The sequence below is a fragment of the Anabrus simplex genome, chromosome 2 (genome assembly GCF_040414725.1).
Source record: "Anabrus simplex isolate iqAnaSimp1 chromosome 2, ASM4041472v1, whole genome shotgun sequence".
In the NCBI taxonomy this organism is placed as follows: domain Eukaryota; kingdom Metazoa; phylum Arthropoda; class Insecta; order Orthoptera; family Tettigoniidae; genus Anabrus; species Anabrus simplex.
In genome coordinates, this window is record NC_090266.1 from 999,109,574 (window position 1) to 999,124,631 (window position 15,058).

The 15,058-nt window shown below is 43.0% G+C and overlaps 1 protein-coding gene and 1 pseudogene across 2 annotated transcripts in view; one reads left to right on the forward strand and one right to left on the reverse strand.

The window, feature by feature from the left end:
* The first annotated feature begins 2,744 nt into the window (after window positions 1–2,744).
* LOC136864620 (acetyl-coenzyme A transporter 1) overlaps window positions 2,745–15,058 on the forward strand; it is a 498,114-nt gene continuing 485,800 nt past the window's right edge. For both annotated transcript variants that reach the window (XM_067141859.2, XM_067141861.2), the window contains exons 1-2: window positions 2,745–2,895; window positions 3,122–3,344. In XM_067141859.2, coding sequence (XP_066997960.2) covers window positions 3,141–3,344 — 204 coding nt within the window. In that variant the 5' untranslated portion in view covers window positions 2,745–2,895; window positions 3,122–3,140. The remainder of the gene's footprint in view (window positions 2,896–3,121; window positions 3,345–15,058) is intronic.
* Window positions 7,721–7,875, reverse strand: LOC136865024 (5.8S ribosomal RNA; annotated as a pseudogene).

Genomic DNA, 15,058 nt, shown 5'->3' on the forward strand with positions numbered 1-15,058 from the left:
CTATGCCGTTTTCCTTGAGATATTCGCAGATGTCTTCCTTGGTTTGTTTGTTTCCAGTCTTCCTACATATAGCCGTGTGCTTGACTCTGCTAGCCTTATCTTGCTATCGACTTTTCACGCTCCTATTAATGGTTTGCTTCGTTGGGTGGCTGCGTCGTGAATATTGTCAGGAGCGCTGTAAGTTTTTCTCTCTCCTCTTTTGTCTCTCCTTTTCCGCTCGTATATATTCCAGTTACTTCCATTTTTTATTTGGTAGTCTCCGGATTCTCGTTCTTGCATTACTTTCCTTCGTTCGTTGTCCGTGATAAATCCTTTTGATACTTTGACCGCTTGTTTCTGGTTGTCGTATGGAATTTTTTCTTTGCCATGCATCACCTCCTTTAATGGGGTAAATTCTTTGGTTATCATTGTGGAACGTTCCTGGTTGTGTGTTATTCCTCTCCTCGCTATGAGGTGAGGGCTGAGGTGCTTTCTGTTTGCTTGCCATTTTTCTAGGTGATGTCATTTGATTTTTCATATGCCTTTTTACTCCTTTTGTATCAAGGTTTTAATTTCCTCCATTTTATTTTCAATGGTTTTCTCCATGTTAAGGCCGGTCTCCACTGATTAACATTTAACAACAACATGTTAAATGTTAAAAGTGTTAAATGTTAACTGGTGACACCATCAGCATGTTAAATGTTAAATGTCAAAAAATGTTTCATTTAACATTGTGTCCACACTTAATAAACATGTTAAATTTGACATCCTTTGTTTATATACAGGTAGTTCATCATATCAATTTATGGTAATACATTTAGATGGTGTCTAGTATGTTTAAATAAGGACAATGGACTCAGATGAAGAGGAATTGGCCTTTGTTATTGCCACTGTTGCTTCTTGTTATGATTTAGAAATGAAGTTTTATTAGGCACCTTTTCTCCCCTCACTCTGCTCATTGCTTCAAAAGCAAACCACTTTGAAGTATAAACTTCGTCCGCTCCCGACTACCGAATTTACTGAACTTTCAGCAATTCTCAACTGTACTGGGAGCGGAGGGACGCTAGTTTTTTTTTTTCGATTTACTCGCGGGAACAATTATAGATATTTTCGAGTTCCTGGAAACTGTCGGCTTTCTTCGCTTTATATCTGTATTCCTCTGATGAGACATCCCACAAATAAGGCCTTTCTATTATATCATTAATTAAGTCCAGAGTAATCTCCTTGCTCTACTCCATTTCTGACTATACATTTTAGTATAGTGCAGAGCAGGGGCGTAGCCAGGGGGTGTAACTGGGGGGTTAGAACCCCCCCCCATTGAACTTTCACAAAAAGAAAATAAATAGAAACTGACTGTAAACAATAAACTTCTTTTATGTGATCAAGATAAACTCCCTGCAATCTACTGCTTGTTGAGAGTGTTTGCCACCCTACCTGTCACCACTGCAGCCAGTGAGAGATCATTTTTAACATTAAGACGCCTTAAAACCTACCTCAGAAATACCACAAGTGAAAGTCGACTCAACGGGTTGGCTCCCTTGAACATTCACAGACACATAGTTGTAAAACCAACAGATGTGTTAAATTTATTTTCTAGGAAGCCTCGAAAATTAGATTTTAGATTGTAAACTGAACATACCGTTTGAGATAAAACTGCTGACCTCGATCATATTGTTCTTGTTCTGTATTTTAAAGTAAGAATTTTGTAGTGTATTGCAATCTGAATATCACATACAGTAATTCACTCTTGTATCAGTATCCTTATGACAGTCATGCATGCGCGTACCAGACACGCACAAGCACAAGCACTTTCATTATGTTATATCTTAATTTTGTTACTGTAACCCCCCCCCCCATTGGCCGATCCTGGCTACGCTACTGGTGCAGAGAGAACGACACACGTGCGTGTACTGTATTTGTAGCTTATAACAAAGAGGAGTGTTGCGGATTGTTGTAATTATAATCCTACTACATGAGGAGCACGTCGTTTGCGTCGTTTAGGTTATGTGTTGGCATGGAAACATCATGGAAGTTGCCGAAGCTGTGCCGACATCGCGCGAACAACGAATTGACTTGACATGTTTTCCACTTGGAGCGGAAAACACGCCAACATGTTAAAAGTGTTAACTCAACATTCTTTGTTAACATGCAAAGTCAATTGGAAGACACAATCACAATATACATGTCAACTGTAACATGTTAAATTTAACATGTTGGTGTTAAATGTTAAACAGTGGAGACCGGCCTTTAGGTAACAAGTCCTCCAGCCTTGCATTTAACTTTTCCAGTTTTTCATCGTTGCCTGTTTCTTTTTTTCAAGATAGCTGGTTTACAATCTACGCACAACTATATTAGTTTGCAGTGTCTTCGTTTGATAATATCCCAATCTCCTTTGGTTATGCCGCAACAATCCACGTACCGTGTTGCCTTTTTTCGCAAGGTTCGCATTGCACCGTGTACTCGTTATCTCGAACTGTCTTGCTTCATACGTCATACTGATAGTGGTCGTCATGCTCTCTGTTCCCTGTCATTTTTTTGGATGCCTAATTGAGTAATTGATTTTTACCCGTTATAATCGTTACTTTTCCTATTTAATTACTCTTTGCTTTCAGTTTCAGCACTATTGATCTGTCTGTTAGTAATCCGCGGGAATTACGTATAGTTCGAGAACATCGATTATTTCTTATCTTTGAGCTCTTGATTTAATCTTTTTTCGTGACGTAACGTATATTGTTGTAGATGCGCGTTTGTTTGTTGGTGTTTGGTTGTGAAGAGGTTCAGCGGTGTCCGTGTGCGGATAGCTGATATATCTCTTTCATTGGATCATTAGTTTTATGTGGTTAATCGTAGGTGAAGAACGAGTTACATTTTCGTATAAATAGCGTTATACAAAATATCTGAATTTTATTACGATAAGTAAGTAACTCGCTGTTTATTCTGTATCAGTTATATTTTACATGTGGCATATGGTGCGGTGCGAATGACTGTTTTGTTTTATGAATAGAAATACTACATTTATTATTTGGGTTTAAGCGTAAAGGGGGAGGCCATGTAACATTATGCGAAATATTCTCGTATACGTATATTTAATACACTGACATACACATGTGTAGGATAGTATATCTTCTTGATCTTTTCATAGATTTTCGTAATTCCTCCGGATGATGAGAATAAGAAGAAGGAGAGATGTTCAGGATTATCTTGACCCACCAAGGGTCAATATGAGAGTTACTGGAGATATCAGAGGAGATGAGAAGAATGTTTTCATCCTCTTCCTGCTCTACCTGCTGCAAGGGATTCCATTGGGATTGTGTGCAGCAATTCCAATGTACCTTCAAAGCAAGCATGTCAGCTATAGGTCTCAAGTAAGTAGGCTTATGTTGTAAACAATATTTTTACCTTGGAAAGTACTCATTTACTCGGTCTGCGTTTGGCTGATATTTCACTATTTTTGCCTGAAATTAGAATTCACCTCATTGGTAAACGTTGTTGTCGGGAGACTTTCATCTCAAAACCAGTGGTAACCCTTTGCTTTTCCCCAGACTAATGGTTTTGCCACTAGCCGGACCTAACCAAACCAGACTAATGGTTTTCGTAGTTGCCGGACATACCTCATACTCGTCAAGTTTTGGCCACGTCACGTCAGCCGCGTCATATCGGATCGTTAACGTCTCTTTTATGAACCAGCTAGTTATGTCTTAACCCAATGTAGTGCCTGTTGATCGTGTTATGTCGTCTCAAACAGCCAAATATACCAGACCATTAATTTATACATTTAGCTGCCGCTACATGTCCGTTCGCATTATCCACCAATATTGCAAACCTTAACTTTCTAAACACGGCATATATGACGTCATATAGACGCACGAACAGCAGCTGCGAAGCCATGCTCGCCCGTGCCGGCGGATCCTGGACTGGTAGGATATGTTAGGAACATAATACAAGTTGTAGGTCAGCTTTTGGGAGGAACATTCACTATCCATGCTGCGTCTTGCAGCCCCTAATCCGAGGCCGACGTGAAAGATGGGCCTCGGCGCGTACGTCACACATTGAACGTCACATGACTGTGCCAGTCTCCTTTGGGAACACATCCTGGACTGACATGAGAGACTAATGGTGTGGTCCTCGGGATGTGTTCTTGAAGCAGACTGGCACAGTCTCGTGACATTCAATGTGTGACGTAGGCGTCACAGCCTGTCTTTCACGTTGGCCTTGCCCTAAGCGCACCTTCTTGGTCTTTTTACGTGGCACCAATACAGACTGATATTATGATGATGATAGGATAGGAGAGGCACATAAGTAATTTAATATAATGGAATCCACCTTTCAAATAGCCTACATACAAAACTGTTGCACGTAAATTATATTACAACATTTTTATTATTATAAAGGTACCAGTTTCGACATATTTTCAATGTCATCATTAGCCTTACGTAAAACCAAGCAAGATAATAAATTCACATATAGCAACAATACACATATGCTAGGTAAAATTCGTATAATGACACATTTAAAATAGTTCATATAAAATATCTGAGGATTCGTACGCGTTGGCTGGGTAATAGTCTTGTATTGTTTTGGTAGGCCTACATGAGTTGGGGCACTTTCTGTAAGTTGTGCTTTGGTATGATAAAACTTTATGAACACGTTAAAATCTTGATAAGTATCTTATTCATAGAGGAATACAGCACTGAGGAAAAATCTGAGCACTGTAGGTGGCATGGTTTTCTTATCTTAAAGTTTTACTATGGGTGTCGGAAGGTGGATTTTAGTGTACATGTAGGTCCTAGGATGATATGTAGGACCGAGGTTCCTCAGTTCAAGTGGAACGGGAACGTAGAGAAAACGGAGAGCTGATTTAATATTGAGTTCTGTAACGGGCAAGTTAAATGAAGCTAAGGTATTGGAAGTTAAAATGTGAGAACTCACCTTGCCGCAGTGTGCCAGGAAGCTTACTCTACTCTATAATAACAAAAATATTGTAATATAATTTATGTGCAACAGTTTTGTATGTATTGAAAAGGTGGATTCCATTATATTAAATTACTTTTGTGATTCTCAGTTCAATATGGAACGGTCATGAAGTTCTTAACTTTAGAGGGTAGGACAGCACTAGGATGGAAGTGACCGTTGCCTCAACTGAGGAATGGTCCCAGCATGGTATTAGTCCAGGATCCGCCGGCACGGGTGAGCATGGCTCCGCAGCTGCTGTTCGTGCGTCTATATGGCATCATGTATGTCATGTTTAGAAAGTTGAGGTTTCGAATCATGGTGGATAATTCAAAGGGACATGAAGCGGCAGCTAAATGTATAAATGAATGGTCTGATATATTTGACTGTTGAGACGACATAACACGATCTACAGGCACTAAATTGTGTTAAGACTTAACTTGCTGGTTCGTAAAAGAGATGTTAACGATCCGATATGATGCGGCTAACATGACGTGGCCAAAACTTGACGAGTATGAGGTATGTCCGGTATCTACGAAAAGCATTAGTCTGGTTTGGTTAGGTCCGGCTAGAGCCAAAACCATTCTTCTGGGGACAAGCAAAGGGGGCCTGGGGGTGTAAGCCCCCATGTTAGAGCCGCAAAGCGGCCAACAGGCCTCTAGCATCCCTTACAAAAACAATTGTAATTCACCGAAAACCACAGATAGTGGCAGGTTAGGTTGTGATTATTGAAAATCACTGATAGTGACAAGTTAGGTTGCGATCCCCCCGAAAACCACTGACAGTGACAGGTTAGATTTTGATCAACTGAAAAACACTGATAATGACAGGTTAGGTTGTGATCCACCGAAAACCACTGATAGTGACTGGTTAGGTTTTGATCCGCTGAAAACCACTGATAGTGACAGATTAGGTTGTAGTCCACCGAAAACCACTGGTAGTGGCAGGTTAAGTTAGGTTCGGTTAGGTGCGACTGCATTACTAATTGAGCGACTGTTGTAGGTGTGTAAAGGTAGTAAAATATGCAAATATGTAAGTGATATAAATACGTATAAAATGGGATAAGTGGATACTGGTGAAGAAAAGGCAGGAGGAGAAGAAAAGTGAAGAGATGGAATGTAAAAGGTGAAAACTCTTCAGTAACTTTTAGTTACTGCGGGTTTCGGGTGGGGAGAAACTAAAAGTTATTGAAGAATTTTCACCTTACTGCGGGTTTCGGGTGGGGAGAAACTAAAAGTTACGGAAGAATTTTCACCTTTTACTTTCCATCTCTTCACTTTCCTTGTCCTCCCACCTTTACTTCACCAGTATCCACTTATCCCACTTTATACGTATTTATATCACTTACAATTTGCATATTTTACTAATTTGACTTACCCACAACAGTCGCTCAATTAGTAATGCTGTCAAACCTAACTTAACCTGCCACTACCAGTGGTTTTCGGTGGATCACAACCTAATCTGTCACTATCAGTGGTTTTCAGTGGTTCACAACCTAATCTGTCACTATCAATGGTTTTCAGTGGATCACAACCTAACCTGTCACTATCAGTGGTTCTTGGTGGATCACAACATAACCTGTCACTATCCGTGGTTTTCAGTGCATCACAATCTGTCATTATCAGTGGTTTTCGGTGCATCACAACCTAACCTGTCGATATCAGTGATTTTTGATAGATCACAACCTAACCTGTCACTATCAGTGGTTTTCGGTGAATTACAATTGTTTTCGTAAGGGATGCTAGAGGCCTGTTGTCCGCTTTGCGGCCCTAACCTAGGGGCCCACACCCCTAGGCCCCCTTTGCTTGTCCCCAGACCAATGGTTTTACCACTAGCCGTACCTAACTAAACCATACCTATGCTTTTCGTTCTTGCCAGACATACCTCATACTCGTCAAGTTTTGGGCACGTCACGTTAGTCGCGTCATATCGGATCGTTAACGTCTATTTTACGAACCAGCTAGTAAGTCTTAACCCAATTTAGTGCCTGCAGATCGTATTATGTCGTCTCAAACAGCCAAATATACCAGACCATTAATTTATACATTTAGCTGACGCTACACATCCCTTCCACCATGATTGCAAACCTCAACTTTTTAAACACGACATACACGACGTCATGTAGATGCACAAACAGCAGCTGCGGAGCCATGCTAGCCCGTGTCTGCGGATCCTGGACTGATACCCTACTAGGAATGGGACAAATTTTTACTTTCCAGTATCGTGTTACAGTATAGTATTAGGAGGTATAAGTAGTCCGACTCATTGGGTGAATGGTCAGCGTTGAGGCCTTAGGTTGAGAGGGTCGCGGGTTTCGATTCCCGGCTGGGTCGGGGATTTTAATCGTGTCTGATTAATTCTTCTGGCCCGGGGACTGGGTGTTTGTGTTTGTCCCAACATTTTCCTCTTCATATTCAGACAACACACTACACTACCAACCACCACAGAAACACGCAATAGTAAATACATCCCTCCATATAGGGTTGTTGTCTGGAAGGGCATCCGGCTGTAAAACAGGGTCAAATCCACATGTGCGACACAGTTCACACCCCTGACCTCACAAGTGTGGGAAAAGCGGAGGAGAAAGAAAAAAGATTGGCGAACCGGTGCCTGCAGACGCAAAGATGCTGCGCGGACCTACCCTCCCGTCTCGCACACTCTCAGTGGTGGTGTCGACCAGTCGAGTTCCACCAAGGTGAAGCTCTTTTCAGGAGACGCAGTGGCGGCCATGGCCGCATAAACCGCGACGCTCCCACCTTTCGAACGCAATGTCGCGTTCAGTTTTAGCAACCGATCCTCAGCCAAGCGTGGTCCGGGAACAGAATCTATGGACCGCAATGTGCGTTAGAAATGTCGATGTTCATGTATCCTGCAGTTCACATGTTGACGTGCAATTTGCTGCGTTCTTCATTGACCCATGAGCCGAGTGATCCACCGTTCAGGGTTGTTTTCTTTCATTTTGTGATCGTTCTCTCCATGAGAAGCAATCATTCGTACAGGTTTCTCGTCACAGAGCTAAGAAGTGTTTCGGGCATGGGCGTTACATTAATTTAAAACCTGCTCGCCTGGCTGAAGCCACGACGGGTCCCCTCGTGTTATCCCCGCTCCACTGAGCGAGGGAAGTAGGTACCCAATGCCAAACGTTTCCATCGAAGGAGATGCGCACCGCGACACTCTCGCTGTCGGCGATGGACGGAGCCCCCCACTTACATAGTACATACGGGACCTGCCCGAGCTCGCAACATCGGGCATAGAAGGAGTCTTGCTCCTTGAGGGAGCATAGCTGGAAGGGAGGACCGCGGGGGATGATCCGACTCCTCCTTCTTGCAATGTTTTTTGATAAAACAATTTCAGTAATGATCCTTCCGCAGGTTCACCTATAGAAACCTTGTTGTGACTTTTACTTCCTCTAAATAATCAAGTTTGGTCATCTTTCCAGACACATCAGAAACTGCGCAAAGCAGATCCTGCACACTGGTCCGAAGATCTCTCTAAATCATTAAGTCGGTAGTATCGACGGATGGTGTGTACAAAGGGCAGGGACGTAATCAACGCAAGCTTATGATTTGCGCTTACTGGGAATTCCTCGTTCATGGGGATCAATTGCAAGCCCCAATCCATAGCATGAAGGAGGTTCAACAGGTTGCCCGGTTCTTTTGGACTAGGAGGACACGCTGATTCTTTCAGTGTAGCGTGCGTGCGGCCCAGAACATCTAAGGGCATCACAGACGTGTTATTGCTCAATCTCGTGCGGCTAGAAGCCGCCTGTCCCTCTAAGATGATGTGTTGTCGCCCGTAGCACGAACGGATACTGGATGCGACTATTTAGCAGGCTAGAGTCTCGTTTGTTATCGGAATTAATCAGACAAATCGCTCCACCAACTAAGAACGGCCATGCACCACCACCCACCGAATCAAGAAAGAGCTCTCAATCTGTCAGTCCTTCCGGTGTCTGGGCCTGGTGAGGGTTCCCATATTGAGTTAAATTAAGCCGCAGGCTCCACTCCTGGTGGTGCCCTTCCGTCAGTTTCTTTAAGTTTTAGCTTTGCAACCATACTTCCCCTGGAACCCAAAAGCTTAGGTTTCCCGGGAGCTGGCCGCCGAATCATTGGAGGAACTTCAGCGGATCGCTGTATGGCATCGTTTATGGTTAGAACAGGGCGGTATCTGATCGCCTTCGATCCTCTAACTTTCATTCTTGATTAATGAAAATATACTTGGCAAATGCTTTCGCTTTGCTCTGTCTTGCGACAATCCAAGAATTTCACCTCTAACGTCGCGATACGAATGCCTCCTCCTGTCCCTATTAATCATTACCTCGGGTTCCAAAAACCAACAAAATAGAACCGAGGACCTATTCTATTAATCCATGCACACCGTATTCAGGCGCAGCTGGCCTGCTTTAAGCACTCTAATTTGTTCAAAGTCTAAGTGCTGGCCCACCTCGACACTCGAAGAGCACCGTGGTAGGATTTCATCGGGGTCCACCTACGGTGCGCAGGAACCGCACGCGAATATACCATGGCGACCGCACGCTTTCGACTTGCCACCACCGGCAGGGCGTCCCACGAACCATGCCAGTTAGACAACGATGAGTGATGAACCGACAGCATGGGACACAAATCCAAACACGAGCTTTTTAAGCGCAACAACTTCAATATACGCTATAAGAGCTGGAATTACCGCGGCTGCTGGCACCAGACTTGCCCTCCAATGGATACTCGTTAAAGACTTTAAAGTGCATGCATTCCGATTACGGGACCTCGGATGAGTCCCGTATCGTTATTTTTCGTCACTACCTCCCAGTGCCGGGAGTGGGTAATTTGCACGCCTGCTGACTTCCTTGGATGTGGTAGCCGTTTCTCAGGCTCCCTCTCCGGAATCGAACTCCGATTCCCCGTTACCCGTTAGAAACATGGTAGGGGCAGAACCTACCATTGACAGTTGATAAGGCAGACATTTGAAAGATGCGCTGCCGGAATGAGGACCATGCGACCAGCCCAAAGTTATTCAGAGTCACCTAGGCAAATGGACCGGACGAGCTGACCCATTGATTTTGATCTAATAAAAGCGTCCCTTTCACCTCTGGTTGGGACTCTGTTTGCGTGTATTAGCTCTAGAATCACCACAGTTATCCAAGTAAAGTGGTATAATCTAAGGAACCATAACTGATTTAATGAGCCATTAGCTGTTTCACCTTAATTTGGCTTGCATTGAGACATGCATGGCTTAATCTGTGAGACAAGCATATGACTACTGGCACGATCAACCAGGGAGCTGGCTGGCTCGAGAGCTGAAACCAAACGTTGTAGTCTGCCGCCGACTAGTGCGGCCTGAGGGACACAGGCTTGCTTTGCTCCGTTGGCCGGCGGGCATTTCGTAGGGAACGTGTCCCTTCACGTGTATCTGTCGCTCCTGAAACTGCGTCATCATTGACTGCAACTTGCTGCTATCATAATTTTTACCAATACAAAGGAAAAGGAGTGGTACAGAGAAAAAAGACGCTGGTCAAGCCACTTACACAGTTGTTTACCGGATATTCCCAACCTTCTTGCTATGGCGGATGACAAAGATTTTGGAGATTTTTATACTGGATTTCCAGAGCAAGTTGGCTGTACTGTAAGGATCACGTAACTGTTAGCTTTATTCGGAGGACGGTGGGTTCTAACCCCACTGTCGGAAGCCCTGAAGATGGTTTTCGGTAGTTTCCCATGTACACACCAAACTAATGCTGGAACTGTTCCTCAGTTGAGGCGACAGTCACTTCCATCCTAGTCCTATCCTATCCCATTGTCATCATAATATCAGTCTGTATTGGTGCGACGTAAAAAGACCAAGAAGGTGCGCGTAGGGCGAGGCCGACGAGAAAGACAAGCTGTGACGCCCACGTTACACATTGAATGTCACGTAGCTGCGCCAGTCTGCTTAGAGAACTCATCCTGAAGACCAATCTACTACAGTCTCACACGTCAGTCCGGGATGTATTCTCAAAGCAGACTGGCACAGTCACGTAATGTTCAATGTGTGACGTGCGCGCCACGGCCTGTCTTTCACATCGGCCTCGGGTTAGGGGCTGCAAGACGCAGCATTGATAGTGAATGTTCCCCCCAAAAGTTTACCTACAACTTGTATTATGTTCCTTTTATATCAATGGCACTTGTGATGGCTTTTCAGGACCTGATACTTGAGTCTTCTTTTTATACCGCTTTTCTCACACTTGTGGGGTCGCGGGTGCGAACTGTCGCACATGTGGATTCGTCCCTCTTTCATGGCTGGATGTCCTTCCTGACGCCAACCCTATATGAAGGGATGTAATCACTATTGCGTGTTTCTGTGGTGGTTGGTAGTGTAGTACAGTAGAATTCCATTAGTCCGGCATCCAACAGTCCGGAACGCCTGATGGTCCGGCACCATTCCAGGATTTTTTAATGTTATTATCTCTTAATAATGATCACTCCTGAACGATTTGATGCATTATTTGTCGAAACCATTGGAAGTGTATTTTTTATTATTTCAAGTGCAAATGTATCTAATACAATCCAGTAGTTATACATTGACTTACTTAAATATCTCCATCTCTGGAAATATTTAGTCTAAAGGCTGTGTGCTACACTGAGTACTGGAAAGCCAACCATGTGATAAAAAACAGATTTCAAAAATTGAATGTATGGGCTACGTTCATAAACGGGTGGGAACATGCCTTCAAAAATTGAAGCGAGCAGAAGGAAAAGAGAAGTTGTAGATGGAAAGACTCTAAATGGTAAAGGAAGACGTACAGATAAAAACATCGATGAACTTCGGCATTATTATAGAATGGCAATAAGAAACAACACGATTGAAAAGAGGAATGTGTTATTAAACTAATGATTCTGCTGATCAACATTTTACTGCAAAACGCTGTGTTACAGCTGTTTTCGCTGTACGCCGTAACCTATATCGTAGTAAGATGTACTGCCCGACAGTCCGGCATTTTCGGTAATCCGGCACCGAGCCAGTCACGATCGTGCTGGACTATCGGACTTCGACTGTATGTTGTATGAATATGAAGAGGAAAGTGTTGGAACAAACACAAACAGCCTGTCCCCAAGCCAGAAGAATTAATCGGACACGATTAAAATCCCCTACCCGGCCGGGAACGCATTTCTAAGAAAGTGTTTCCCTGTTATTGAGTTTTTGTTTACTTTAACCGTATTCAAAGTGGGGAGACCATGCAAAACAGTTTCAAGGAACTATGCTTCTGTTTGTATTACCACCTGTAAGCCTAATACAAAGGACTTCGAATAACTAGAGAACATCTGTAATCGGCCAGCAAATTCCAGGGTAAGAATATCAGCACTGCCTCTAAACTGTTACAAAGTTATTGCTCATGCTTGCGCAGGAGGCACGCTCAAAGCAAGCTGCTATGCTTCCTAATATCCGTTAGCCAATCAGAAACTCCCTGCCCCTCCCTTGGTTTCGCTCAGGCAGTTACTTTTGTATTATGGTCTCCGGCTGAACATAATGGGCCTATTGCAGAAACGGTATTTAGACAATGTCTACGGTTAAACAATGTCTAAGCATGGCTGCCGCATTGTAGAGACGTTATTTATCACTTAGACACTGTCTAATAGCGATGTTCAACCGGTCATGTTTAAACACTGCCGAGAGCACTGTTTAACCTCAAATGAGAGGAGTGAATCACAATCACAGGTTACCGGTATGTACCATGAAATATGTAATTTGTATTATCATGTTGAGACGATTCCGGGAAGCAAGGTTAGTCCGACGGCCTCTCTGTGGGTCGCCCGCTGCTAAATCGCAGCAATTCGTTTAACATGCACGGGGAGATGGATCTTAAAATAAGGTTTCGCTTTTCGAGATTTGTTTCTTGAGACTGACAAAGTGACAGTCCGGTAACTGTCAACTTGCATACAATTCTTGACAACCGATATATTTTGTTGTATACATGGGGTAATTTCCGTGGAATTATAGGTCGCTTCGACTACGTACATATCAGAATTACATGTCCCGATTGTCAGAGGACTGTCACATACATCAACTGGGAGGGATTCACTTATATTTACTGCCAAGTAAACACACATAATAGTGAAAACTAAAAAGTAGGTTGTATGGGGTTTATATATACAGTAGAGTCTCGATTATCCGACCTAAACGGGACCTGGACTACGTCGGATCACCGAAAATGTCGGATAATACAGAATAACTTTGAAAATGAACTGAAACAGGGAGGCTATACGCTAGTACTATAACGACATGTTTTACGGTACTCTATTTATTGAATTATAAATTCAATTGTACAGTACATGCAGTATTGAACGAAAACATTCCAGATGTCTTACCAAAAGAAACTTTTCTCCACAGATATTAAGCTGCCTAATGCCGTGCCTTTTTTTTTCCACCGATCTAGCCACCCAGCACTGGCGGGAAAATTAGGGTCCCTTTCATTAAACTCCTTCTGGAAATACACAGCCTTTAACTGCAGAATGGGGCCAGATATTGGCAGGCCCTTTTCCCGGTGTTGAGATAACCAAAGAAATAGTGCTTCACTTACTTTTTCGTACTCACATTGTTTCATTGTTTTTCTCTGCTCTGGTAGAGCACCACTTTTCAATTTCTTCCCTCTGTTTTTTCCAGTCTCCCACTGCAACACATCCAACACCATAATCTGAAGCCACATCTTGAAGAATTTCCCCTTTGTCCAGTCTCTTTAATGCACTCAACTTGTCTTCCATAAAAACAATCACTTTCTTCCATTTACTCGCTATACTCACAGAGGATATGAAAACTATAACATCCGCACCCAACCAATACTACAATGAACAATGACTGAAGACTCACTGCACCTGTCCTTGAGAAAAGAAAACCGTCCTACCGCCACTGGTCAGGCCAGTGTTTGTCCCATGGTCGCACCCTTCACACCAGGTGTGCCTGAATTCAGTCTCCACCAAAAGATCAAATTAAGTCTACCAGTGTCGGATAACACGGAATGTCGGATAAGCGAAGGTCGGATGAGCGAGACTCTACTGTATATATAATCATATAAGTTTTCGGCAACTATCAGATAGGAAAAGGCAAGTGGTGGTGATTATTGTTTAAAGAGGAGTGGGGAAAAAGAGTCGTGGCCATAATAACAGCCCTAGTATTTGCCTTTTGTAAAAGTAGGGAAACTACCGAAAACAATTTTCACGGCTCCCGATGATGCGTTTTGAACCTACGATCTCCAGAATGCAAGCTACATCTATATGGCCCATACAACACACTCGGTTACACAATACTATTGCTTCATCTTCCCTTTGTCGAAGCTACCGTATTTATGAGTAGATTACACTCAATGTAACAACGCTATAATGAAAGCTACACTTCCCCGTACGGTGGCGTGTCGCTTTAGTGTCGATAATATGATGAGATTTAATTTCCACCGAAAGTGATACTCTTATCTGTGGACAAATCATGCTCAGCCATATTTGAGTAATGTGTAGGAAGACAAACAGCTGACTGGCATTCGGCGCGCGCACCGACGAATTTCATTGGTTGCGACAAGCAAAGAGTTGCATGAAAGATACTTCTGTCTCCATTTTCAAACCAAAATTGAAACTTTAAGCGATGTCTAGTTAAACATCGACTGAACATTGTTTATGCAATGGAAGATCGTGCTTGATTTAGACGTTGTTTAGGTAGACGATGTCTAAGGCTTAAAACTAGTCATCGTTTCTGCAATCGGCCCAATATTTCTGGAACAGCTTGCTCTGCTGGAATAGGATACATTATCATGTTATGATATATAACTCCCCTCTCTAATACCTACTGCCCCACTCCACTATGTATTGGCATCCTATGGCACAGTGAGAATTGTTGATCTCTTGTAGTAATCTGTGCACAGCCTTAGATTGCCTGCTGCAGTCGTCGCGCCTAGTACACACCCGTTGAGGTGAGTCGGCTTCATGAATAGTTTGATTCAATCAGGTTATTATCATTTTTCTTGCTTTCTGTTAACATTGGGATTTCATCTTTGCAGGGTTGTATTGAACTGAGAGGCTATGCCTGCTTAACTAGGGCAAATAATCACAGTTCCAACCATTAGATATATAGCATAAGAACTACGCTTCAACATATCAATAAATTTCAGAAA